A 26,474-nucleotide genomic window follows, 5' to 3' on the forward strand; every position below is an offset into this window, starting at 1 on the left:
GCCCCATGGTGTGCTACCACCACAGCTAAGGCTGTTTACACTGGAGCAGAGCTGGCTAAGCCACCCTTCACAGCAGCCCTTTACAGAAACTTCTGCATTTGAGGGAGGTGCTTTGGGCCTGGCTCTTATATAGACCTTGCCTGGGCACTGGCTAAAAGGGTGCTTGACCCTCCCTAATTAGGGGGTAGTTGCACCCTGAGTCAAGGGCACCTGATCATGCTCGTTAGAAACTGCTAGAACTCCCTCAGGCCCACCTGGTCCTTACCTAGCAATAGCAGCACCCTCAAGTTTCTCAGAGGGTTCCCAGGTGTTCCCCAGTGATCCTGGACATTGTCCCCAAAAGATCCAGAAAGTCCCAAAGCAGATGCCAGAAACTGCACGCAAATACTGGTTGGCTCTGGGAGCTGTGCTTGTTCCTTTGCCGATGGTGTACGGACAATTTGATACAGGGCTCAGCCATTGCTGTCTTGGATTTACCCATCATTTAGGTTGGAAACGGCACAAAAGTAACGGGCATAATTTCAGCAAACACTCGTTTGTAGTTGCTTTATACCTGTCTTGTGCGTCAGTTCTGAACAAGGAGGTAGCGCCTCCTTTTCGGCATATGACCGCACATTGTCCCGTGCGAGGGCTGGCCGCCCTCGATGTGCTACCCCAGTGCACACAATAAACGCTCACGTTCCTCACCTGGCAGCACGGCTCTTTCTGAGCATGGAGATCCGCCTGCCGAACAATAGCAGGGTCCTTTCCTACCGAAATGTTCGCCCAAGTCCCTTAGCTGGTCATAATAAACATCGTGAGCAGTTTACATCTTCAAGAGGCGTCTTGCACACGTATCACCAGCCAGGTGATGAGCCCACAGTGTTGAAAGAGTACCAAAAATAAGCATTTCTTTTGCAAGTGGTCTTAAAGTGGCATAGAGGGGTTTTGGTTTGCAGAGGTTTTGGTTTTGCTTAATTTAATCCATGCAAGCAAACAGCCTCCATCAGTTAATAGCTTTTCCTTTGATTTTTAGGTTCAAATAAACCAAAATCTCAAAGCAGAACTCATTAAAGTATATTGAGTTTCATCTCCTCTTTGCATCAAACGCATACGTTATGCAGCTGGAGCTGGCCTCCTAGGGCTAGATTCCGAGTTTACCTTTTATCCACAGTTTACTTGGTGTGTTGCCACATGCTACCTCCAAAGGCAAAGGACCTGTGATTGAAACAGCTTGTTTGCATCACTCAGCGAGCTGTGGCACAGAAAATTTAAGCCGTTGCTGACCAAAGGCCTTTCTGGGCAAATGCTGCTTGGACGGACTCATCTTGGTAGTTGCCTGAGACAAAAAGGAAATGCAAACTTCCTCTGGCATTTCCAACAGGAGCCATTAGGCAAGGGGGCAGGGCAGGTATGGGTCTGGAAGCGTGCCTGTCTCCTCAGGAGGGAAGAATGGTGACATTGTCTGAAAGTTCAGTCAGGAGTTCATCCTCTACCTTGTTTTGTAAAAGTCCCTACTATGGAAAATATCATTTAAGCTTCCCTTAAATAGCAAAACCCTGGTGTCAATCATGAGGCTTGGGGAATGAGGTACAGCAGAGATTTCTTAGGACTAGCCTGGAGCCTACGGTCCCCAGGTGCAGGAGAGAAAAGGCTGGGCGGCAGGCATAGATTTTACAAAGCGGTGGCTGCCATAAAAAAAAAAAGAATGTCTCAGGCTTGTACCTGTAGAACCCCCCTGCGTGACAGCCATCAGACAGCAGCTTTATACTACCGCCGTCACCAGTGGCTCTGTGGCACCCTCCCTCCTGTTCGAAAATCCCCTTATCCAGGCATTTTTTTTCCCCCTGAATTATTCTCCCTGTTTTCCTGATGATTTTTTTGCTACCCTTAGGGAACACCGTGAAGAACCGAAGATGCTTATGTTTTCAACCACATTGCTCTATGAATCTAAAAGTGTTTATGGTGCTGTGACAAATTCCATCTGAGCTTTCCTTTTTGCACAGAAGAGAAACAGAAGATGGTGGTGAGAAGTGTGTGCTGCTGCCAGTCATGATGCAGCCCTCTCCAGAGGGCTCCCGCTCCTCCTCTGTACTTGCTAAATCGGCCCTGGGATTTCTCTGTTTCAGAACAGACTTAAAAGCACCTCCCTTCCCTCCCATCAAAACATTGCGTCCTCTTTTTTGCAGTCGCAGACCTGCATTTTTAACTGGCAGGTTTCTTTAAAATGTTTGGAAAAATTCTTCAGTTTGGAAAACTGGCACTAAAATGAGGTCAACTTTATTTGCACTCCCAGGAAAAAATCTGGTTGGAGAAAAAGAAGTGGCGAGTGTGTGATGTACACGAGCCTGCCTGAGCGGGGCTGCCAAAACATCTCACAGGCTTGCCTTTGTAGCAGGTTGTGGGAGTTAGCTCTGGGTGAGTCATGCAGACTAATGGCAAGGGCCCGCTTCGCTTCCCAGCCTGAATAAAATTACCTCTTTCCGAATTTAGGTCTGTTGGCTGGCTTATCCACAGGGCAAATACGCTGCTTATTAAAGGTGCAATATCATATGCGTATATTTGTGTTTGATACTGATGCATTTCTCATGGGCGAACGCGTTTTTATTTTAAGGTGTATTAGCATTCATTCCATAGAAGTCAGTTCACTGCTTCAAATACACTCACTTATTTAGATGTTGAAATTCTAAACTATATTCCCAAACATCTTTTTCACAGTCATTAACCTGAGAAAGACCCTATACTGTCTCACAACTCTGTGAAGCTATTTCCACTAACCGGGCTGCAACGTGATTTACTTTCTACAAATCAAAGCAATTGATCTTAACTCACGCTGGTCCTCTGCTTATCGCTGTCGCATCGGGTTGTGCTTTGGCAAGTTGAAAAGACAGAAGGCTAGGCACTGATTTCCAGTAGCGAGGCGTTCATGGGAAATACTACTCTCTAACCCACAGAAATGTTGTCCTCTTAGAACTGTTATGTGGCACAGAAATAATACAAGACCGTAAAAGCAGTTTATGCCTGCAGCTTTTTCCTTCTCAGACGTAAGCAATGCTGTAGGCATTTACCTCTGTCTGGCATAAATTTCCAGACCACTTTGCTGACATGGGGTGAGGAAAGAGTTAAGCTAAGAGAAAGCCCCAGATACTAAAATTAACATCCATCCCACCCCCGCCCCACCAGCAGACAGCTTTGAAATTTCTAATCACAACTTGCAGTTAGACGATTTCTTCTAGCAGTGCAAACTACGTTTTGATCATTTGAAATCACAGATGGCTGGCTGGAGCTCGGAGGAATTCACTCTCCTTCCTCTCTTCCTTCTGCTTCGCCTTCCTCCCCCGCCCGGAAAAGTCTGTTTTCAGGTCATCTGTAAGATTCTATTATTGCTTGCTAAAGCTGAAGCAGATTCGGCCGCTGGGCGCTGAAAATACTTACAAGGTCTGCAGAAATATATGTTGTGGTTAAGCTCTATTGCAATTACCCCTCTTGTGCAGAATACCCACCTGGATTTATGCGCGAAATAAAGAGAGTGGGTTTTAGGCTGTCTCTAGCCCTAGAAATCTTGTGATTTTTTAATTAAATGATCTCTATTTAAAAAAAAAAAAAAAAGCAACGCACAACCAAAACAAAAGAGGTTTTTATTATTGCCCTGAATGATTTCAGTGATCCTATTTGCAGTGCAGTTGTACTGCAGCAGCTGAATTGCAACTGGAAGCAGGGGGAAATCAGCAGCTGTGTTATGAGCCTGTTCTGCCAGTGGATAATACGTTCCTGTAGCTGCATCTTTTGTCTGCAGGAGGCACTTTTTATTGCCAGCACAAGTGATTATGAAGCCAAAAAAAAAGAAAATTCAGCTATTTTGCATCTTACACAAATGCACCGAACCCCCTGTCCCAACCCAAAAGTGTTTCTGGGTAGGTAGCTGTCTGCCCCAATTACTGCAAACACGAAACTGCTTTTGAAAACTGTAGCCTGCAGCACTTAGCAGCGTAAGAAACTGAAAGTACCTCTTTAAAGTTAGCTATAAACTTGGATCAAGAAGAGAGAGCTTTATGAGATGGGTTACATTTTATGGACCAAGTCAGGGTATTTTTAATGGATGAGCAGGTGATTTTTAATGCCTCTCACAAGTGAAAAACTCACACCAAAGTTAAGTTTTGACGCTTTAATTTCAGAGCAAGATTCAACCTGCCGCTTGTGATCTTGCTCGCAGGAGATGTCAAAATAAAGCCAATGCATGGGCTCGGCTCACTTCTACTTTACTAACTTTCCAACTGTTCTTTGAGAAGTGTCAGGGTAGCCAGGCGGCCTTCCAGTGAAGATTAAGAAACTTTGAACAGTGGTTTAAAAACTCCCAAAGTGACCACAGGGAAAAAAAAAAAAAAAACCAAAACCCTGCCACCCTGGAGCCAAAGTTTAGTTTTAAATCAGGGAAACAGAAGCAGAAAGCTAGGGTGAGTCAGTTTATGGTGACTGTCACACCTTCGGCAGTTCCTCCAGCCGCGGGTCCCTTGGACTCAGTCGCAGAAAAATGCGTACAAGTTTTTGGCTGGAGCAAATCCTTGCTGTCAGGGCAGGCCCTGCCCTCCTGTCGGTACTGATGAGCTCTGCAGAGACGCCTGCTCCACTGACTAGTATCTTTACTGCTCTTGTGAGCCTTGACGTTGCTTTTCTGCGTTGCTCAGGCTTTATCATCTTGATCTGAGCAGAGAGAGGCGAGTCTGATTCCTCCGCGGTCTTCACCTGACTTCCATGCGCTGGATTTTGGGAAGCTGTGCCAGCCGTCCCGTTTCCCATCTTCTCCCAGCAGAGCTCATTCTGCAGTGGCTCCCTTGTGTTTTGTGAAGCGCAGCATACATGTGGAGAGCATGCTGGCACCTTTAAAAAATGGCCTGCATTTATCTGATTAAAGGCTATGTAAATTTAGATGCAAACTCGGTTCAGCCCTCAGGGTGCTTGGCCAGTTGCCTGGCGTGCTCTCCGTGCGGGGGGGAAAAGTCTGTGCACCACTGTTGCTCCAAGGGAAACTTTCAAGCACGTCATTCCTCTTCTTTTTTTCCTTATAAAGGTTATTGTGCCTCAGCCCGCATTGAATTACCTCCCTACTTCAGAAAGGAAAGATTATTTTTTCCCTCTCGTTCCCCTTCACTGCTGTCACTGCTCACTAAAAATGTCCCTTGCAGGGCTGTTGGTATTTAAGGGTGCTCCAGGGACGCCCCTGAGCTCTCTGCTGGGGCCACTGACCGGCCAAGGCAGTAGAGGGACAACCTAAAAAGGGATCAGGACAACGAAAAGATCTTTTCGGAGAGGGCTGTGAAACCCATTTGCGTTGTAAATACGGCAGGAATGTTTGTCAGGCACAACAACAGAAAAAAAAGGTGCCTGGGGATGTTCACTTTGGCCTGAAATTTTTCATGTGTTTTCTCCACTGATTTGAGGGGTGGCTAGTTATTCTCTCTTCCCTGCAAAACCAAGAAAGGACCATCAATATTTCATATTAGGAGATGTGGTCGGGATAAATATAGCTACTTCTTTTTTTCTGACAAGCGTGCGGCGAGGAGCTCACTGTCTCCCGGCTCTCGGCGCCTAGTGCTGGTCCCCGGCTTTGGTTTGCCCGAGCTTTGGGTCTGGCCTGAGCTTTGGGTCTGGCCCTAACCTCGCCGTTTTATTCTGTGCGTGTATTTCACCTTGTGCAATGTCGAGTGCTCACACGCGCCTTTAATCGCCGCCTTCTCCAGGTGTGCTCTGAGAGGCTGTATCTTACACCCTGTTGGATGTTACCCAGTTAGCGTTGACTGGTACGTAGCAACTGATGATCTGCAGGCTCGGTTAAATAATAAATTAAAAAAAAGAAAAGTCACGCAGGTCTGGATAAACGCCTTGTGTGGGGCTCTTGAGTTGCAAGGTGGGAAGGCTCCACTCCCCAATGTGGAGCCCCCCAGCTCGACCCCTGGATGCTCCCCCTGCACACTGGAGGGGACAAAACGCTTCACCTGCGCCTGCAATTTGAACTGCTGTATTCCAGCAGTGCGGGGGTGCAGCCTTCATCACTGCTGTCCTCATTTCCCAGGGCTTTGCACCTCCTTTGGAGGCGCTGATGGCTCTGGAAATGGTGGGTGATCTGGCCTTTGGGAACCTGCCCAGCCCACGCAGAGACCAGGAGTGTCTGATGGGAGGGTAATGAGATGCTAATGAACCCCCCCCCCCCGGGGAGTGAGCTGAGGGGAGCCTGTGAATGTGCATCCCTGTTTCCCCTGCGGCTTCCCGGGCAGCCCTATTTACAGTGGTATAAGTGTATATATAAGGTATAAGGATCATCCCGAGGTTTAAAAAAGACATGCAAAAATGAGTAAATGCACGTAAATAAGCTCTGGTTCAAGCCACGGTTCTGTTTAGCAGAACCTAATTTCACCTCTTCCCAGGCAGAGTCTCCCTCTTGTCAAGTAGGAAACTTTTAACAGGGATTTTTCAGTCCACAGTGATACTAGGTTAGCCATTCAGGGCTGACGGAGGTGATTTTGAGAGACATTGTGGAGCTTTTTTTCAGGAATCATGGATCTGAGGTGTTCCCTCCAGCAGGCAAATCTGTATATGGCCCCAATCACCTTTGGGTCATTACACTGACCTGTAGGGGTATGCCAAGCCAGCACAGCCTCTCCTTTGTTCATGGAGAAGCATTTGTTTTGTAAAAATCTAATATAAAAGGGGTTTCTGTTCAGGACTGAGAGGCTTGATGTTTATTTGCCACTTAAAACCTGCTTGGCTGTAAGTGGGACTTGAGTGTGGTTTTACGCCTTGTGCGGGCTCTGTGTGAATTGCTCCCATTAAAAACTCCTGTCAATTGATGAGAAAAATATTTGTTCGGCAGTTTCCCTTACCTCTGCGAAAGCACTCTGAATCTTCCTTTGTTCAGAGCCGCTGTTGTTATCATTTATAATAAACTGATCGTTTTCACTGTCAATTTTGTTTATTTTCTCTGATTCAAACGTTGCCTTATTTCCTGTAAATACGGCATAAACTGTTGCATTAACAAGCTAGTCTTTATAAAATAGCCTGGTTAGCCTTTGGCCAATTTCCACCTGTTGCGGATTTTGCAAGCGCTCACAGAAGGAATTGAAAGTTTAAATAACTTTCCCATGGATTTACCCTTCAGGGCTGAATTGTTTTGCCTAAGCGATTTAACACTGTCAAGAAATTTGCGGCCAGAGTAATGGTAGGCAGCACTAGAACAATCTGAATAACCTTTTCAATCAGACCGTCTTCTCCATTTGAAAGCAGGTGGTGGAATCTGTTGTCTTTAAAAGAGAAATTAAAAAACCTTGCCTCTGCTTTGTCTTTCAGTTCATATTTACAAGTTTCTTGACACATGGGTTCTGCCGAGTGAGGCTGTACTAGGGCCAGGAGAACCTGGTTTTTTTCTGTTTTGCGTATATCGAGGTGTTTTTCTTCAGCTTGCACCGTTTTTATCGTGGCTTCTGCCAGTGGAAGCAGGTGTTTCTGAATACCGTAGGCCTTGCGGACGTTTTCTCTTCATCACTTACCCGGCTTTAGTCGTTTCATGCTTTGCAAAGGCTGTCACTGGGTTTGCTGCTTTTTTCCTCCTTTAAAACGCATTTCCTATTTAAAAATAGAGATGTGCCCTAAAGTTGTGTGGATCTAACATATTTTCAGAGTGATTAGATGTGAGAGGAACCTTCCTGAACTCCCTTCTCCGTTTGCATTGCACGTGGAACAGGTCGCAGCTTCTGTGAGAAGCTACAAGCCGTACTGTGCAGGGAGGGAAAACATTGATCTTTTTGTTGGGCTTCAGCTTGTAAATAATTTAAATTCTCAAACAAGCGTTCCTCTGTTCTGCACAGAACTTCCTGTTACTGCTGAGAGTACTGGGGTAAGGCTGGCACCAGCCAGGCTGGGATTTTTGAAAACCGTTTAAATGTCAGTCTTAACTTCCCTTGGAGTCACAGGTGGTCTGGTTTTAACTTCAGCAAGATTTGGGCCAGGGCAACCAGCTTGCTGAAATCCCCTTTTTATTTGTCATACAGCTCCTCCCTCTCCTCAAGTATTTTTCATAGGACACCGCTACTTTTAGAGCTGCTGAAGCGGGCGAGGTCTTGCCCGATTGCCTACATAACGTAGAAGCAGAAAACCTTGAAGTGGCAGGACCTTCCAGCCCACAGAGGTGTTGGAGACCTGTGGGCGATTCTGGCCCGGCTTCATCTGAATGCGAGCCGATGGGTTTGGGTCTCCTTGGGTAGGTTTGCCAAGTACCCGACCGCTGTCTGTGTTACAGATGAGCCCGTGCCATTTCTTGCAGCTTTAGTCACCTTTGTGCTTTCTTTTGCGCAGTTCACCGGACAGGCGTGGCTCGCTATTTCACCGGGCTGTCTTTGGTTTTGCAGGTAGCTGTATCCAGCTGGGTGGCAGGTGGATCCAAGGGTCACCATGAAGTTTTCAGGACCCCTGGAGAGCCAGAGGTTGTCTCTCCTTTTGGAGACGGCAATCTCTAGGGAAGCTCAAATGTGGAAAGCACATGTGCCGAAAATTCAGCCCAATCAGGTAATGTCTCTTCTTCATATCATTCATCTTAGTAAAGGCATGAGACTATATGCTGGTGTATTTTTATGTGAACAATGGAAGATGTTGTGTCAGGAGTTATCCTCTGCTTGAGACCTGGGAAATTACCCTCTGAAGTGAGTGATCACTTTTTTGAGGGACATACCTGCAGTCAGGGATACAAAACCACATTGTACAGCATACAGCATTAGGTCTCTGCCGTCTTAATTAAACTCATTTTACAGTTTGTGTGGATAATTGACACGCATTTCTAGTGGGCGTCAACTCTGCAACAGTTCTTAAAAGCAACTTTATTTTCTTGGGCTAAGTTCACTGATAACAGCGTTGAGATGCTGGTGGCTTGCCACGTGAAGTGACATCTTCTCACAGCAACTGTTACTGCTACCTTAGCTCAGGCCTCTGCCTGAAACAGCATATTCACAGCAAAAGCCTGGCTTTGCCGTTTTTTCCCATTCTGAGCCAGAGTCTTCCCTAGTGGAAATCGGCCCAGTTCTGCAGGCCGTGGCTGTATCAGCTGAAGCCAGATGAGGATCCGACTTGGTAAGGCACTGTCTACTTCAGGAAGAGCCCCGCTGACTGTAATAGGACTATTTATGGAGCAGGGTGCAAGCTGGTGTCGAGGGAAGCAGAGCCAGGTGCTGGCCTGTTCCAGTGAGGAATGTTCTCATAGGACTGGAGGAAAATTCGGGGTGGAAGGGACCGCAGGGGGTCTGTAGTCCAACCTCCTGCTCAGTTTTGCAGCAGGGCCAGCCAGGAGGTTGGACCAGGTCGCTCACGGCCTTACCCAGCCTGAACCTGCTCCTTGCGGAGGAGGTGTCTGTCTAGCACTCAGAAATGCCCATGAACTCCACAAAGTTTTGTTTAAAACAAAATGTGAAACGTGAGGATGGTTGTCATAGAGTTTCTGGTACTTTGTCACTGGCCTGGGCAGAAATAACCACACTAATGGGCTCATATCCAGCCTTGCAGTTCTTGATTCATACAAAAAATTCATGCAAGTGTCAGCTGTTGTCAAAGCTAATCAGCGTGGTGTTTGTTTTTTTCTGTCCGGCGAACAAGAAACTGCTGTTATTGTGTAATAACAAATATGTTTTTAAGGGGCTCAGTGTTAGTTTTGCTAATCTACATTTAGGTTTCCAAATAAATGACCTGGTTGCCAGAGGTGTTGAGTATATTGGAGCTGTGGCTGTCTTTGGGCACGTGCAGTTTAAGGCCCTGGTTTATGGTAAACCAGCCTGTTATTCCGTGCTGGCAGTATTCCTGGGCTTAGTGATTATAATGTAGGGAGATGAGATTACGGTATAACAAGATAGGCTAGGGACTCAGAGAGTGTAACCAAACCAGATTCTCGTGTGAAGATTTCACAGGGACAAGGCGCTTGCATTTTCACCTTGGTGAAGCTGATTCCGGTGGCTCAGAACCTGCATTAGTCGCCCGTCCTCGCAATCCCGCCCTTGCAGGATTGCGTTGTTGCCCTTCGAAGATGAGGTTCCCCACCTGTGCCACATTCGAGCTGTCGCTGCTGCAGAAAGACTAACCTCAGCCCCATGCGCAGTGAAGAGCAGGTGTCCTGCCGCCAGGGACCTTGAAGGGGGTCTTAATGTCACTGCAGTCGAGGTTTGCAGCACCTCGTGAAATGTTGTCCGCAGCAGTAAATACTCAGAGACCATAACAGGACCTTGGGCTGCCCGCCGAGTACGAACCTGGGTGTTCCCTGATGTGAAAAGTCAGAGCAGGATCAAGTGTGGGAACAGCCTGATGGCTAAAGCCAGAGTGAAGTTTGTGCAGAGTCTCAGGTCCGGCCTGGACAATTACCGAGTTCGTCCTTTTAATGCGCAGTTATGTCACGATGATAAGGATCTCCTCCCCACTCCTCCCCTGCACTCCGGTAGTATCACCGAGGTCCGTGCTTGGGAGCGTTTCCAGGCCCTCTGTGCTTGTCACCTGAGGGTTTCCACTCCTGCAGTTTCCACCCCCCAAACCTGTGTTGGCTTTGTAACCTTTTTCTGTATGTTTTCCTACATGTCAGTTCAGCTCTTGTGTTTATCAGCCACAATGCCGTAGTATTGAATGTTTTCTAGCAGTAAATAATCATTCCGATGGATTGAAATCTCTGTGCACTTATGTATAAAATGTACCGAGGTCAGAGACCATAAACACAGCTGTCTGCTCAGGGGAAGTCCCGCCTTGCAATGCCACGGTGCGGCTGAAAACCCTGTGACTGTTGTCATGCATTGCCCTCTGCTCCTACCGCTCATGACGCCCGACTTTTCAAACCGTCACGTGTTCCTCCGTTTCTGCAGCGTTCGTTCTGGCAATGTCGCAGTCACGGATGCTCCGTGTCAATTATCCTGTTTTCTGTAACACCTGGAAGAAGGGCATATTCCCTAACATCTACTGCCGTAGCCTAAAAACTCACTTGTATGAAGCTGTTGTTTATTTCCCATGACAGTCAGGAAATTTGCATCCTTCGGTGTATCAGATCTGGCAACCCGAAGCGTGTGTAACTTTCCATTCCTTCCTACAAAGGCAGGCTGACTACAGAAAGGGTTTTAATGAAGTCGTCTGGTTTGCAAATGTGAAAATGTGAGTGCCTCTACAAAAAAAAGCAATTATCAGACTGGAGGTACGCCGTAACTATTTTTCAGGAGTAAACTTCCAGTTTTGGCTCTTTAGGAGATGTTTTTGGTGCTAATGTTTAAAACCAGAACAAATCCAGTTTCTAAATATGTGTCAGAGATGAGATCTCTGAAAGGAAAAAAGAAACTCGTAGTTACAGAAACAGGAAGACTTCACATTTTTAGTACAGGATGCAGAATCTGTTGGGGACTTTGGTCCTGATAACGTATGTGATTTTTCTGTTTCGTTTTTACTTTTTGTCTGAAAACTCACATTCCCTACTGGCACATCTATTCCTTCTGGTTTCCCTCCTTTAAATGTAGGCCACTGGCTCTGGGTATTTGCAGTATATCAAAGCCAGCTGTCACAGGGGCTTTGCAGCCTGGAAAAAATAGGTGGGCTGTGCCTGGAGCCCTCCTAGTGCTTCTGAATGTATTTGGCCTTTCCCCCCACAGCCCCTCTTTTTCTTTCCCCCCACCCTCTCTTGGGTTATACAATATGCAGATGACATTCAGGAGTTTTCATGTGATTAAGGCTTGAGAAATCAAGCAGTAAAGACCGGTCAAAGGTTGATTTTTGCATGTCACCAAGTAACTTTGCAGCAGAGAGGTGTGTAAGCCAAGATTTCTATTTTTATTTTCTTATAGAAACACAGTGTCACTTCTGTAATTTCTCTGTTCTTGCCTGTTGTAGCTCTTTCCTTCTGTCTCCTAGTTTGATCTCTGTACCTCTTGGGGAATCAGGAGACCTCAGTTCATTTCCAGTTTTTCCACTGTCTCAGCACATGACCTTGCCTCGGTCTTTTAACCTTCTGGTGCCTGTTCTATCCTGCGGGCAAATCGGAGACTGACGTGCCATTTCTGTAAAACATTGTGAGGTTAATGCATCCAGCTCTTCTGCTCTGCCGAGCAGTAATCTCTCTCCCCAGTGTTTGAGCACGTTGTCGTGCAGATGGCAGAGGCTGTGCTGCCCGAGATCCCCGCTGCGCCGCTAAACCGTAGGCAAACCCTGCAAAACGCCGCTTCTGAAAGGTATCAGGGAGCACCTCTAGTTCCCAGCTGGTACAAGCACGAAGCAACCCAGTGGGCATCAGCTGGGAGTCGCTCTGGTGTAAAACGAGCGCTCCTGAGACCCAAGGAAGGGCCGGTTTGGCTGCGGTGCCTACAGCTGTCCTTTTCAGAAGCCTCCCAGTCCTGATAGAGGTCACCTGCTTGCTCCGTGAGGAGCCCACAGCGGGACTAGGCAGAAACAAATAGGGGAAAGAGCAAAACATCTCTGTCTGGGATAGCAGACACTAATGAAAAAAAAAGACCAGGTAAGGTGTTTTTCCTAGATTAGGCAGCAGTAAAATTGAGTTATGTTTGACTTCTCAGATAATATTTTCATGTAGACTGCATTTTCCAAAAGTCTCAAGGTATTCTTAGAGATGATTTGTACTGTGCTCGCCCTCCCGAGTCACAGCCTCCGGGCCTCCTGTCTCACACCGTGAGGGTGCGGCGGGCCCCACGGCAGGGTAGCCGGGTCAGGGACGGTAACAAGGCGATTCGGCTGTCGGTAAACGGGAAGCAGAACACCACCACTGTGTGCCTCTCACCATCGCCAAGGCCTCACAGGTAGCTTTCTGACAGACCGCCTAAGAAATGGGGTTTGGGGTAGCGATTCGGGAAGCGGACAAATAAGGCGTTCACCATCAGAGAGGCTGGAGGCCTTGGGTGTGAGTGTTTTGTACGGGGCGCTGTATTCCCTCCCTTGGGCGGAATTACCGACCTCTGCGGTTGCTCGCTTTAGAGTGGCAAACTGACGGACACGGTGAGCGCGGCGCTACCGTTTCATTATCCGGTGTCGTCACCTGCGGTCCCGGCATGTTGTCTGGCCTCGTGTCGCGGTACGTAAAATACCTGTCAGGAATCCTTCGCAGAAGCTTCCTGTTCGCTGACGGCATTTAAAGGTGTGTTCATAGATAGAGTGACAGACCGGCTATGGCTTGATAAGGAATCCAGCGAATAAAGGCAGGCAGCAGGTCAATGTGATGTACCCCCAGTTTACACAAGGAAGAGAGAGAAGGGGACATCCCTCCGCTTCCCTGTTTGCGTCCCAGACACATTCCGTTAGCTCCGTAGTTCTGCGGGGTGGGTTATTTGTGTTAGTGCCGAAGCAAAACTGATGGGTTTACACATGCTGTTGTGCTCTGAAAAGGTGGGAATTAGCATCCCGTCTTCCATTTGGAAAAGAAAATACGGGTCGGTGGCTCACATGTGGATTTGGAATAGCTTTGATATTGTGATAGGCCTGTCGTGTTCCTCGGGCATCTTGTTTTGCGCCCATACCGGCAGGGCTCGTGTGTGGTGTTCTGTCCATCCCTCCCGCCGCCCTCCCGATGGATGGAGGTGTTTGTGTGCTCCACAGGTGGAAGACGGGAGGAGAGCTGCAGAAACCTCTTGTGTTATTTTATAGAGGTGCTAAGCAGGGGTAAGGAGGACGGAGCGGGAGGAAAGGAGCGCTGTGCAAGAGCAGCAGTTAACCTCGTGCTCCGCGGGAGCATTCAGCCTGCCGCACGTTCCACGTCACTGCCGGCCCCGAGCACAGGGCAGATGAAGAGATAGCTGTGGGTAACCGGCTGTAACTGCAGGGCAGCTCGTAGAAGTTACCCTAAGGCAGCGGCGGCAGCAGCACCACATCTCTTCACTCTCGGTAAAACTCTCGTCATGCACTTTTGCAAGAGCCCTGCCTGTGCTTCCTGCAGAGCAAACCAGTTCTGAGATCCCTCCTGCTTCGTGCAGCTGGCTTCCTGCTGCAGGCGAGCCAAGCAGTGCCTCCCGCAACTATCTGCAGGGGTGCCCATCCAGAGGGAAGCACTCAGGCACCTGCGCGGGCTCGCTCTGCGATGGCTGGCGTGGGAGGGGGCAGGTACTGCGGTCCCCGCGCCGCAGCCGGGGGTCCTGGGCACCCGCAGTCGCACGGGACAAGCAGGTCCGCGGCTCCGTCGGTGCCTCATCCTGGCGGTGAGTGCGGCGAAGAGCTAGGAGCGCTCCCACTTTTTTGATGACAGGACCCATGCGCACATCTGCTAGTCTTTGGTGCCAGGATGGGCAACCAGCTCTGTAGCTCATGCCTTGCTCTGATCTGGTCTCCCCTCCAAAAAAAGAGGGGCGGGGGAAAGCACCAGCCAGAGGAGTCGGATTGTCTGTCAGTCCCAAGGGCGGTTGTAGGTCTGTCTCAGAGCAACCTGCTGCTGCTGGGCCTGGATTTCTTTTCCTGACTTACAGCCGTCACGCTAGGCTATCGTGCTCATCCACCCCGGCTGGGGGTTTGGTTCCGCAATGGTGGATTTGCAGCGACAAAACAAAGGGCTGGCCATGCACTGATGCGGCGGGCGGCAGGAGGCGACGTCTGTGGGAAAGTACCTCTGCAGCAAAGAGGAACTTTTGCTTTCCAGCCCGAAGGCATTTTCTTACTTTCAGCCACTGTAGTGTCTCGTTTTTGCTTTTATTCTTATACAACTAGGGAACAGCGAGCTCGCTGCTTAGTTAATTTTACAGTGCTGCATCTGTTAGTTGCATTGCTGGGATGACACGGGCACACCTTCGAGGGAGAGGGATCAAGACCGATACGGCAGCGTGGAAGCTCCTCGCCCTGCTGGGAAGTAGCAGTAAGGTCTACGGGTGTGGTGGGACCGGCTTATAGTCCTTCTGCCTCCCTATTAAAATGCTCCATCAGGAACAGTCTCAGTGCCAGTGGGAGTAGGTTTAAATCCGCCAGCTCTCTGCCTGAGGGGATTTTCCCCTCACCCTTGTGCTCCTTTATCTGCAGTTAGAGACCAGAGTAGGCAAACGTTTTGCTATGCAGAAAAGAGCTGGAATTTCACCTCCTCTGCTTTGCTTCCCCAGCTCGTTCTTAGGAAGCCACATTTTATTCTGAAGCCTTACTTCTGCTGCGCACTTACCTAGATGTGAGTTCACTTGGCAGTTATTCCTTACGTTAAAGCAGCACAGTGCTCTGTGTGCAGGCTGGTTTTGTTTTTGTTTTGTATCTTCCTTAGATACAAAATAATTATTTTTCACAGAGGAAGGACAGTTCTTAACCAGGGTCCGAGCCTGCAGTTGCTGTCCTTTATGCTACTTCCCTGCCATTTAAAGCCAACTCCTGGGTCTGAAATTTCACCTTTTAGCCTCAGGCAGCCCACAGAGATTGAGAAGATGAAGGGCCAGATTTTGCGAGGACTGAGAGGCAGCACAGAAAGAAAATCTTACCCTTCCCAGCTGTGCTGTCTTTAGAAGCCCTAACCTTTTGCTTTGGCAGGCACAGGGAGAACAGCACTGAGCCAGGACAGGAGCTGTTGAAGCTGATGCCCATTCCTGCCGGCATCTAACAAGAAGGGGATTTGCCAGGAACAGAAAGGGATGGGGAAGAGCCCCTGCATGCTGCAGAGGTGTGGCCCTGCCTCCCCAACACAGAGAGCAACAGCAGCCCTTTTCTCCCCCTGCTATAGAGCAGATGTTGCATCGCGGGGGGGAGACAGGGGCTCTCAGCCCCTCGATGCTGCACTGATGGCACAGCTCTCCCCTCACCAGCCAGGGGCCCCAGGCCGCACCTGCTGGCTTCACTGGTAAAGCTGCTGTGGCAGGACCAGGATGGTGATTTAAGAGTCACAGGCAGGTTTCTAAAGTCAAGTTTATTTTGGCATGATGGGGTGATTTCAGGTTGGCTTTTAGCAGGTGACCTTACCTGCTGGATTCACCCTGCATTTCCAAAATAATCCTTTAAGCTGCCTGAAACCTTTTAAGTCCACAATATCGTCCAAACCCGGTTGTGTTATAAGCCCTTGTGTATGGCTTTGTCTCCTTCCAATTAAAAACAAGTGCAAACAAATAAAGCAATAAGGACCTCCATCTTAACTATCACTCCTCCCCTTAGGTTGAGCTGCGCAGGCCTCACTTTGCTGCAGAAGTATAAAGAAAGGCAATAAATAACAGCATTGCCCATTTTTCTCCCCAGGTGCATTCTAAGCCCCTATCCCGCTGTCCAAAAGATGTTTTTAGCAGAGCATTTAATAAACTCCTTACCGCTGTGTGGTGCATTCATTATACTCTCAGCACACGTTGGGCTAGCATTTCTGGAACGAGTGCAACGCGTTGCAGACAGCAGGTGTCCTGCCCCTGGTGGGGCTCAGATTTCACCCTTAAACTGCAATAACGATTTTTATAAAGAATCATTATTTCTTGGAATTGAGGAAACTAATTTTCTCTGCACAACGGTAGGGGCTTTTTAAAAAGCCACACTATAGCCAAGCAGCATCCAGAGGTCCCAGCTGAGAGCAGAGCCCCACCTGGGTCAGACACGCAGTCTTGCTGACGCCTTTGCACCATCAGGGCTCCAGGAGAGAAAACAAGGCAGGACTTTGTCCTCCTCAGGGGAGCACCTGATATAGAACAGAAGGCACATTTTGCAGGCAGAGGTGGTATTACTTTATTAGCCCAGCTGGAAGAGAAAGCTTTGGCTTGCCCAGCCCCCTGTCTTTAGACTAGATACCTGCCACAGTAGCACCAGCGCTGTTGCACTTTTTCTAAGGGAACAGGGAGGCCATATGTTGGCAAGACGCACATCTGACCAGCACAAAGCTGCTGTGTGCCCACTGTTGCAGAGGGCAGAATTCAGCCCCAGGGCTCGAGCCCTTCCCCCTTCCCCACCCCACTGTCCCCCTCAGTGGTGAAGGTGGAGCCCGGCACCCATAGGGAAGTTAAACACATAGTAAAGATGTCATAGCATAAGGTGCGAAACTGGTGTCATTATGGTTCTGCCTACAACACTCTTGCACCCACATTCCTGCCTCCAAGGCAGGAGAGGGAACAGGCTCCAACAAAGCACATTACTGGCTCTGTAAGGCACACGGTCGGTTCTTTGGTGAGAGATGGAGCCTGGAGTAGTTGTGTGGTTCTGTTTTCTAAAATTCTGCTGCTTCCCCCGGCCCTGTTATGGCTGGAAGGACAGCTAAAACCCAGCCCAGCAGCGATGTTTGTACAAGCCCTGAGCTTGCTTTTCCACAGTAACTGGTGAGCCAGCATCACATTCTGTTTCTCTCAAATCATCTCCGCAGTAGCCTGAGCCCAAGGACCCTGAGGGCAGCTGAAGAAATCTGTTTCATTTCATATCTCAGCACAACTTTGCTAATCACCCCAAATAATCCTCATTGCAGTAAGAGCAGGCATGCACTTGGTTGAATTAAAAGGCTCTAGAAAAGCTGTAAATAGGTTTGAAGAAACTCGGAAAGAAACATTATGTCAATGACTGAGCTGTATGAGTGGGGGAAGTTCAGCTACTAGCCAAACAGATCAATAGTGGTGACTTGGGCCAAAGAGTTAAAAACAACCCCAATTAAAAAAAAAAAAACACACAAAACACCCAAACTTTTTCGGATTAAATCAGACCTGTTTTACCTCAATTCACAGTTAACTGTACTGCTTTTGTAAGCTGTTTAGAGTTCTCTTTAACATATACTGAGCTAAAAAAAAAAAAAAGCCCTATAATTTGAAGAAAAAATAAACCCTTCCTCTCAAAACACCACCTCAGGCCGCCGTCTTCTGTCTGTCAGGAGCTGCGCACCTGCCCGCCTCCCAGAGCAAGTCTGGTTTTGTTCAAGCTGGGCATTTCTGTGTCCCTGCAAGGTTCTAAGGAGGTCAAAAAAATAATCTTTTAGAGCTACAGCAGAAAATATAGTTTCTCAAGTACTGACAGGATAAGACATCCTTCCCCTTTTCCCCGATGTACAGTGAAATTTGAGTGATGTCTGAGGGTGCTGTAGGGGGAATTGTCTTTTCCAGAGCAGAGTTCTTAGGATGGGGTAAGTAACTGCAAGAACAAAGTGGTGATTCAGGCTGGCTCGATCTCCCCCCTTTCCAAAGGAGGCTTTGTTTCCGTGCTGAATAACTCCTGCAGAGGTAAAAGGTTTCATCTTTTCTGAATTGCTCAGCCTGTGTATAAGAATAGTTTGTTTTTCTCTCCAACAGGATGTAGCCATTTCTCCAAAGCAGAGGGATGAGGTCATTCAGTGGCTGGCCAAGCTCAAATACCAGTTCCACCTTTATCCAGAAACACTCGCCCTGGCCATCAGCCTTTTGGACAGGTTTTTAGCTACAGTAAAGGTAAATATTTACAGATACATATACCAAAATAAATTCATACCACTCTGCTATTTCTGTGTACAGTGCTGGTGGTGTGGCTGTACAGGAACACTTTCCCCCTCTGCTCTCACACCCTCTTTCCTTTCTCACAGATGTATAGGTTGGTACCTGCCCTGCTCCAGGAGCTTCATTTTGGGTTGCGGAACCGGCAGCACACGCTGCCACCAGGGTCTTGGGGGTAGGTTCTTTCCGTAGTCATTTTTCACCCAGTGAAAGCAGCCATTGCTTTTCTGAGAACACACAGTTCTCAGAGAGCTGGCCCAGTGCTTAGACCTGCCAAGAATATTTGCCCTCTTCCCTTGGTTCTGCCCATTTCCTTCATGCAGCGCAGCTCATTAGTTTAAATCTATATTGACTTAAGACAAAACAAGCACCCTTCCTCTTCAGCTACGTGCTCGCTCTTAACCTAGTTTGAATGTTGGATTTGCCTCAGCACGGTACCTGTTCTTTAAGTAGTCACAAAAAGAGGCTGCATAGAGGTTATGCTTTAGATAAAGCGAGAACAGTCTTTACCTTGACCTAAACTGACTCATAAAGCTAAGGGAAATGCCTGCTAGCCCCGAGTTACACACCTAGGCCCAGTATCCTCTGACAGAACAGTCAGGGAAAGTCCCTGCTCTTCTCTTAATTTCTCTGGTGTTATAACTATGTTTAATCTCACTTGTACCACCTAGAATTGCTGGAAGCACCTGCTAGCAGTGAACTAGCTGGAGGAAACAAATGTTTGAGGACAAGTTTGGGCCTGGCACATGTGCTAGTGCAGGGGAATGAGGGAAAAAAAATGCAGAAGATGGCCAGATTTGATAGCTTTTGGGGAGTAGTTCACTGCTACCCTGCTCTACAGCGAGCCTGGCAGACTAAGAGCTTAAGGCTGATGTCAGGTCAGACAGATGTGAAGGGGAGAGGGGCAAGCAAGCATGGACACAGGCCAAAGTGACAGGCTGCCCACCCCTACCGCACTGAACAGAGAACACGTATGACCGTTTGCTTTTAAGACTGTTATTAGGCCATAGAAAGTGTTTAAAAAAAGGTGAGTTAAAAAATCAGCATTTGGGCTACCTGCAACTGGGATCTGCTGCTCTCTGTCCCTCCAAGTCGACCACAGAACCAAGTGAGGTGCGCCGTCCTTGGGCCACGCTTTGCACACACACGAACGACTGAACAAACTGTGGGTTAACCCAAAATCCTTGGCCTTGAGTTGTGAAGTCAGGCTTAGGGTAACCTTATCTCTCCCCATATTTGCTCAGTTACATTCCGTGCTCAGCTAATCTGCAGCCTCATCCACATGCGTGTCTAATCTCATCACCAACACTGCTTGGTAAGCGATACAGCTTAGGAGACCTAACAGAAGAATGCACTCTCAGCCTGTGCGCTTACATTTCAACGCGACTTAGTGTGGTAGGCTGCAAGTGACATCACCCATCCACATACCCTTCCAATATTAATAAATATTGATGATGTTTTAATTACAAGCCATGCAAGTTTTGATTTTTAAGATCTTACAGTAGCTGACTGAGTGAAATACTGAGATGGGAAAGAGATTGAAATCCCTCAACAGCTTGTGCCCTCAAGTACAGTGTTTCTTTCAGTAATTTGCAGCAGCCAGGGAGTCTGCAAAGAAAGTATGAGAACATGAGTAAGGAGTCCGCTGAGGGCTTGAGGCAGCGAGCGGGAACACGGAAAAGTGTTTTGTCTGGGTGAGCATTGTCCAAACAGCTCAGGGCTTTGTGCTCCCTCACCCAGTTTTCCTCTCCCATCAAGCCGTCATTCCTCTGATGCAGCTCTGCTCCTGGCTTTTTACCAGGCGCTCCCGTGTGGGATTTTATTACGAAGACGACTAGTCCCTTGCCTTTGCCGTGAACACACTTAGAAATTGCTGGGACTGGCTGCCCCTAAGGCTGCTTCCCAGGCGTGCTGTGGGGGCCCAGCCAGCAGCGCTTGGCCGAGCTCGCTGAACACCCCTCGTTAACCCTCACCAGAGCCGGGTTTACAGCCAATCTCAGCAGCGCTTGCCCACACATGAGGAACCAGCAAGGGAGGTGAACGCTCCTGCAGGAGCCCACAATGGGTGACTGGGTTTTAACGCGCTGGCAAAACACACTGTTGTTCCTTCCAGGTTAGTCTCTAAAGGGAATGCACTTGAGGGGAAAAAAAGGAGACAAAATTGTTGTTAAAAATAAAGGGGAGAATGAGCTTCCCGGATGGTAGGAACCTGGTGTAGGCACCTGCTTTCCCCCGAACACGACACACAAGACGTCCCTCTTGGCTGTACGTTATTCAGTGCTAACTTGACAATTTTCTTTGAACCTGCCGGTGTGGTCAAGAACACATTCCACTCTTGCCCTAGGGGAAGTTCTTCTCTTTGCTTTCAGCAACACCTGAGCAGACATGTGTGCACACACCCCAACCCCCTAGTGTAGATTCTCTACGTGTATTTAAGTTTGGCACTAGAAAGCCAAAACTCTAGGCGTAGCATGGTCCTTCCTAACTAACTGAGACTGAATGTAGGTAAAGATCTTGAATTTGGACACAATCCTGGGGTCTTTGCTTGTTGCTTTCTGGATACAGCTCTCTGGATTTCTTGACAGCCCATCGCCCAAGCATAACATGCAGCATCTCGCCCTTCAGCCAGCCCATAGCTCTGTTACATCTGCTAAAATTAACCTAGTTAGACTAAACCGTGGCAGCAGTTGAGGCTGTAAGTAGATATTCCCATTCGGTGCAGGATTTTCCCTTACCTTTGCTTTCAGCGTCTCCTGAGGTGGACAGAAGAGGACCAGTCGCCAGTAGACTAAGGAGCAGGTGGCCACATCCTGGGGTTTTTACGCTGATGTTGGAAGCGAAGTCCTTTGTCAGACAGTCAAACTGACAAAGACTAAGCAAGAAGTCCAGCTGATGAGCTGTATTCAGTGTGTGCTTAGTTTGGTCCACCATGGGGACTATCTGCACGCTTACAGCCCAAGCATCCAGCTTCCCCCCTCGCGCCCACAGCCAGGGCACAGAAGAGGAGTTTTTGATGCGCATGAAAAAAAATCACCCCTTTCCCCTCCAAATTTTACTTACCGTGCCTGTAACAACTCCTTGCTGTAAGAGAGACCAGCTCTCCCTCGATAATCCCTGGGCCAGTTTTGTGAACTAGTGTGTGAAATTGCAGGAGCGATGACTTGGATGGGTGTTTTTTACTTCCCTAAGCAAGGACAGAGTTTTCAAATTCTCTTCTTTCCCTCCCTATGCCGTGTCTGACCCCCAGCAGCACTAGCAGCAGAGCTCTGCTGCAGCAGGTGGAGCGACCATGGCTTTTTCACAGGTGACAGTCTGACCCTTCTCATTTTCTCCTTCCTGTTTCTACTGCACTGCCTAAAAACGAGCTCTTTCCACTCCAGCACTGCACATCAGCAGGTGCCAGTTACGATCACGGGGCTGGCAGATTGCTGTTCTGCCTTACGTCATGGACTATGGATTTTGGCTTGGCATGGCTTGCCACCGCCGTGGCGTAGCCGGAGGTCAGCCTGCTGATCCAGAACGCGTCACAGGGACAGCCGAGACCCTGGGGCTCAGGATGCCCAACCAGAAAGGATTATGCATCATTTCTGTATGATGTTCACACAGAGACTTCTCTGCTCTGTACCACAGGCCCGTCCGAAGTACCTGAACTGTATTGCAATCAGCTGCTTCTTCCTTGCTGCAAAGACCATTGAGGAAGATGAGGTAATTCTTTTTCTGTTCTTAGCATTGTCTGAATATATACTTTTCCAGTCCTGCCTTTGCTTGCATATGGTGGCTGACGCTTGCCAGGACAGGAACAAAGTGTTCTATGTGATTTCTATAATGATTGGGTTTCTCTTTTCTGTTTTGCGCTGGCTTTTGCAGAGGATTCCAGTACTGAAGGTGTTGGCTCGGGATAGCTTTTGTGGTTGTTCTCCAGCTGAAATTCGCAGAATGGAGAAGATTATCCTGGATAAACTGAACTGGGATCTTCACATGGCAACGCCACTGGATTTCCTTCATATTGTAAGCAAGGGGCTATTTGCATTCTTTCTGGTGTCTGTCAGGGTAATTAAGGTACCTAGACAAAAACTCTGCTTGCAGGGGCGCGAAGGCCTCAGGATGTGTTTGTAATTCCTCCGTACAAGTGGTTTCTGTAAGAAAAAGCGTTGCCAGAGCATTTCCGAGGGGACTTGTGACACTTTGGGCGCAATTTCCAAAACACGGGCCTGCCATCGGACCTATGTTGAGGCATGTTAAACCACACACTAAGACTCACAGCTCCTGAAACGCTGCCTCTAAGTCTTAATTGCTGGGGGGTTTGCTCAAAGCCCAATGCCAGGCAGCACAAAAACAAAGCACAGCCATGGAGAAAGCACTGATGCTGGGCAATGGGCGTGCTCGCTACAGAAAGGCACGGCCAGAGAACCAGATTCATATATAAGATAAAACAAAGGTGAAGAAAATGACCTGAGGTCCTCCACTTAATTTCATCCTCTCTGCTTGCTTGAGAAGGAGCAGTTTTTGTCTAGGCCACCTGAACTGCCAAACCCGTGTCGTTGAGAGCAAAGGGTGGAAGGGGACAGCCTTCTGCAGAGCCTTGAGAAGCCTGGTCCCCAGGCAGGTGACAGATATGACAGCAGGCCCCACCAGAAAAGCTGCACCAAGCTGTTGGTGGGTTCAATGCATGGGTTTTTTTTCCATAGTGTGTCAATTGCCTTAAGCTGGAGGATCCTTGTGAGCCAAAAACACATTGCATGCGGTTCATGGAAGTCTGACCTGGCTTTGCTTGTGGGGTTGCCTGTGGGTGACACCAGCTGCCTCATGTGCTTGTTTCCCCCCCCAGTTCCACGCAGTTGCAGTATCCAACAGGCCTCAGCTACTGACCATCCTGCCCAAGCTGAGTCCCTCTCAGCACGTGGCGGCGCTCACCAAGCAGCTGCTGCACTGCATGGCCTGTTACCAGCTGCTGCAGTTCAAGGGCTCCATGCTGGCGCTGGCCATCGTCAGCCTGGAGCTGGAGAAGCTGCTCCCCGACTGGCTGGCTCTCATCATCGAGCTGCTCCAGAAGGCACAGGTGAGGAGGTGCTGGCACCACACATTGCAGCGGGGAGGGTGTGGGGGCCGCAGAAGGCTGCGTCTTGCTCGGTACTCCACTGATCCAAGCCAACCGGGGCCTTCAGATCCATAGCTGCTGATCTCTGCCTGCAGTGACGCTTTTGCAAGGATGGTTGTGCTTCAGCCTGAAGGGACGGGTGGGACAGCTCTGCAAGGGCTTTATCTTGACCGCATCCAGCAGGTGACCCGGAAGGGCTGCGCGCCCGGACGCGTATGGGCGCTCTCTGCACCAGGGAGGAAATAACCCTCTGGGGAGGAAGGTTTGTGAGCCTCTCAGCTGTTCATTCTAAGCATAGGGGGTGGTCTGACAAGTCCCAGAAAGACAAACACTCAGGCTGCTAAAAACAGGCAGGGAGACTTCTAATATGTGACAAGTTTCTCTGCCCCCCATCCCATGAGGAGTAAGAAGGAGCAGGGGTCCATATCTTGTCACATCAGTGGTATTTTTGGTCCGTTTATCCCTTACTTTCTCCTGCATCCAGCATATCACTGGCACACAGGTGGTCAGTGGGCTCAGAGCCCTAGCCCTGCCCTGGCTGACAGCCTCTCCTCCATGGCAGTAATCCCGCAATGCCAGTGCCTTTGCTTGTCTTCCCACTCCAGATGGATAGCTCGCAGCTGATCCACTGCCGGGAGCTCGTGGCACATCACCTTTCCACCCTGCAGTCTTCTCTGCTGCCCAATTCTGTATATGTCTACAGTCCCCTCCAGCATACCCTGGTGACCTGTAACAGAGGAGCGTTCAAATGCCAGCCCTCCTCTGTCCCAGGGCCGGGTTTCTCCAAGGACAACGGCAGGCCAGAAGTGCCAGTCACAGGTACAGCCGCGCTCTACCAGCGTCTGCCAGCTCCCAGCGGTTGCAAGCAAGCCTCTGCCAAGCGTAAAGTGGAAGAGATGGAAGTGGACGACTTCTACGATGGCATCAAGCGTCTCTACAATGAAGACATTGCTCCAGAGGTAGTGGCTCTTGAAAACATGGGCTCTGTGTGCGGCGCTGATGTCTCGAGGCAGGAGGGCAGCGTTTCCCCTTGTCCGCCTCTGCAGCCAGTGTCTGTTATGTAGCTGTGAGCACGTACCACCCGCTGCACCACAGCTGCTCCAGAAACCAGGCAGGACCTGGCATCCTGCATTCTCAGTGGGGGGGAGAAGGGGCCATACCTTGTCAGGCTGAACTGAAGGGAGCCAAAAAAACCAGAAAAAAAATATCCCAACCCTTTTTTGAATTTTTTTCTTGTGCGGCTAATTATAGTTCCACTATTTAAGCACTTAAAAACACAAAAAAGTATAAAAATCTAAAAAAAGACCCAAAAACCAAACAAAAAAAGTAGCAAAAATTTGTTTCTTTCTAGTGTTGACAGTTCCACTGTTTTTCTGCTCCTGTGTATTGTAACCCATTCTCCATGCCCCAAAGCTCACACCAGTCGTGCAGAGTTGTTCCAGGTTTCCCAGCCGACTACCACCTCTCTGATCCCATCTCCATCTGCTCCCCTCTTTCTGCTTGCTCCTCCTTTAGTTCTCAGCATGTCTTGTGCATGATGTCCTGTACGACCTGACCTTCACGACACCTTTCTTTTTCCTTTCTAAAGAAAAAGACCTTTTTGTTTTGTTAGCACTTTGGTGTTTAAATGTGATAATATTTAAAAACTGGATTTAAATAAAAGGTGAGTCAGGAAAAAAACCCAAACCAACACTCAGAAGCTGCTCCACACTTCAGTAATATCCACAGGAGTGTGAAGGTGCTCTAGAGCAACACTAGGGCAGCGGCCACCGTGCTCTGTACCTTACATGGAGACTTCTCCAAGTTAAAAACAGTTTGTGTTTTCAAACACAGAAAGCAGTTAATAGATTTTGTATCACTTGAACAAAAACGGTATTTTTTCTCCTTTGCACCAAGAGATGTTGCACTGTGTGGATTTTCACCAACACTTGACGCCCTGTGTCAAGTGTAAACCTTAAATTCCTGTACTTCTCCCCTGTGTTTATAAGCTTAGCGTGCGACAGCACTGCCCCAGGTGGTGCTGGGGCAGCTACGTATGCCTGAGGTTTGAAAAGGTGTGTAATTACCAGCCACAAAACCAAAAGACCCTAAACCCTAAAGTTCTGTCTTCATGTAACTTCTAACCAAGAGTAAAACCTTTAAAAACTCATCTCTTAAATGTTACACCTCTGTTTCTCAGAATGACCTGTCCCAATTGTAAGCTCTCTCCACAGCCCTGAGGAAGGTATCGTATTTGGAGCCATTGTACTGATGAAAGCCTTCTGGTAGCAATAAAGAAAGTTGTCCTGGATTCTGAGCCTTGTTTTGTGCTTTGTGCCTGAGTCCAGGATCGGTTTCACCCGGCAGCTGCAAGGGAGCTGCTCCACGCCGGGCCTGCGAGAAAGGGGCTTGAGTTACACAATGTAAACTCACTGCCCCGACAGCGGCTCCAGCTTTTGCCCCAGCCCTGGCGCTCCTCACCCCCTCCTCCGTCACCAGGCTGTTCCCCTTCCAGGCTGAGTGCGGGGCACTCTGTGCATGGCTGGGGTGCCGCTTCCTCCCACCTGTCCCGTAACCACCGCCTCTGTCACATTCTGAACGCCCCACTGAAGAGTCAAGTTTCCCAAATCCAGGCTGGTTGTCGATTCCCACTGGCCTGACCTCCCTTCCACTGAACATGGCTTTGGCTAATGAAAAGGTTAGTACAGACTTCACTTCTGCTCTTCCCTGTAAGCTCACAGATACAGAACAGATTCTGTTCCGTACTCTCACCACCTTCCCGGCTGGCTTTGATCTCATGCCTTGAGGAGGAGCCAGCCTCTCGTGCCCTCTGAGGTGCCATCCTTTCCTGCGCACAGTCCACTGGGACAAACTTCGCCTGGGTTTCAGCCTTCTTCCTGCCCGTGGCCTGGAAACCACCTCCTGAGGCTGCACTTCTCCAAGGGGTGTGCGCCTTCCTTCCCTTCCAGCCCTTCCCGTCATCCTTAGGATATAACCAGGCTCTGACCTTTTCTCTCTTCCCGCCGCACTGTTTCCTCCGGCCA

The 26,474-nt window shown here is 48.8% G+C and overlaps 1 protein-coding gene across 2 annotated transcripts in view; it reads left to right on the forward strand.

The window, feature by feature from the left end:
• Positions 1-25,741, forward strand: part of CCNI (cyclin I) — a 32,964-nt gene extending 7,223 nt beyond the window's left edge. The window contains exons 2-7 of one of the 2 annotated variants that reach the window (XM_064450681.1): positions 8,379-8,535; positions 18,177-18,311; positions 21,984-22,058; positions 22,221-22,361; positions 23,182-23,412; positions 24,057-25,741. In XM_064450681.1, coding sequence (XP_064306751.1) covers positions 8,422-8,535; positions 18,177-18,311; positions 21,984-22,058; positions 22,221-22,361; positions 23,182-23,412; positions 24,057-24,515 — 1,155 coding nt within the window. In that variant the 5' untranslated portion in view covers positions 8,379-8,421 and the 3' untranslated portion in view covers positions 24,516-25,741. The remainder of the gene's footprint in view (positions 1-8,378; positions 8,536-18,176; positions 18,312-21,983; positions 22,059-22,220; positions 22,362-23,181; positions 23,413-24,056) is intronic. The other variant, XM_064450682.1, reaches the window with a different exon arrangement.
• The last annotated feature ends 733 nt before the right edge of the window (positions 25,742-26,474 follow it).

Source organism: Phalacrocorax carbo, chromosome 4 (genome assembly GCF_963921805.1).
Source record: "Phalacrocorax carbo chromosome 4, bPhaCar2.1, whole genome shotgun sequence".
NCBI classification, from domain to species: Eukaryota; Metazoa; Chordata; class Aves; order Suliformes; family Phalacrocoracidae; genus Phalacrocorax; species Phalacrocorax carbo.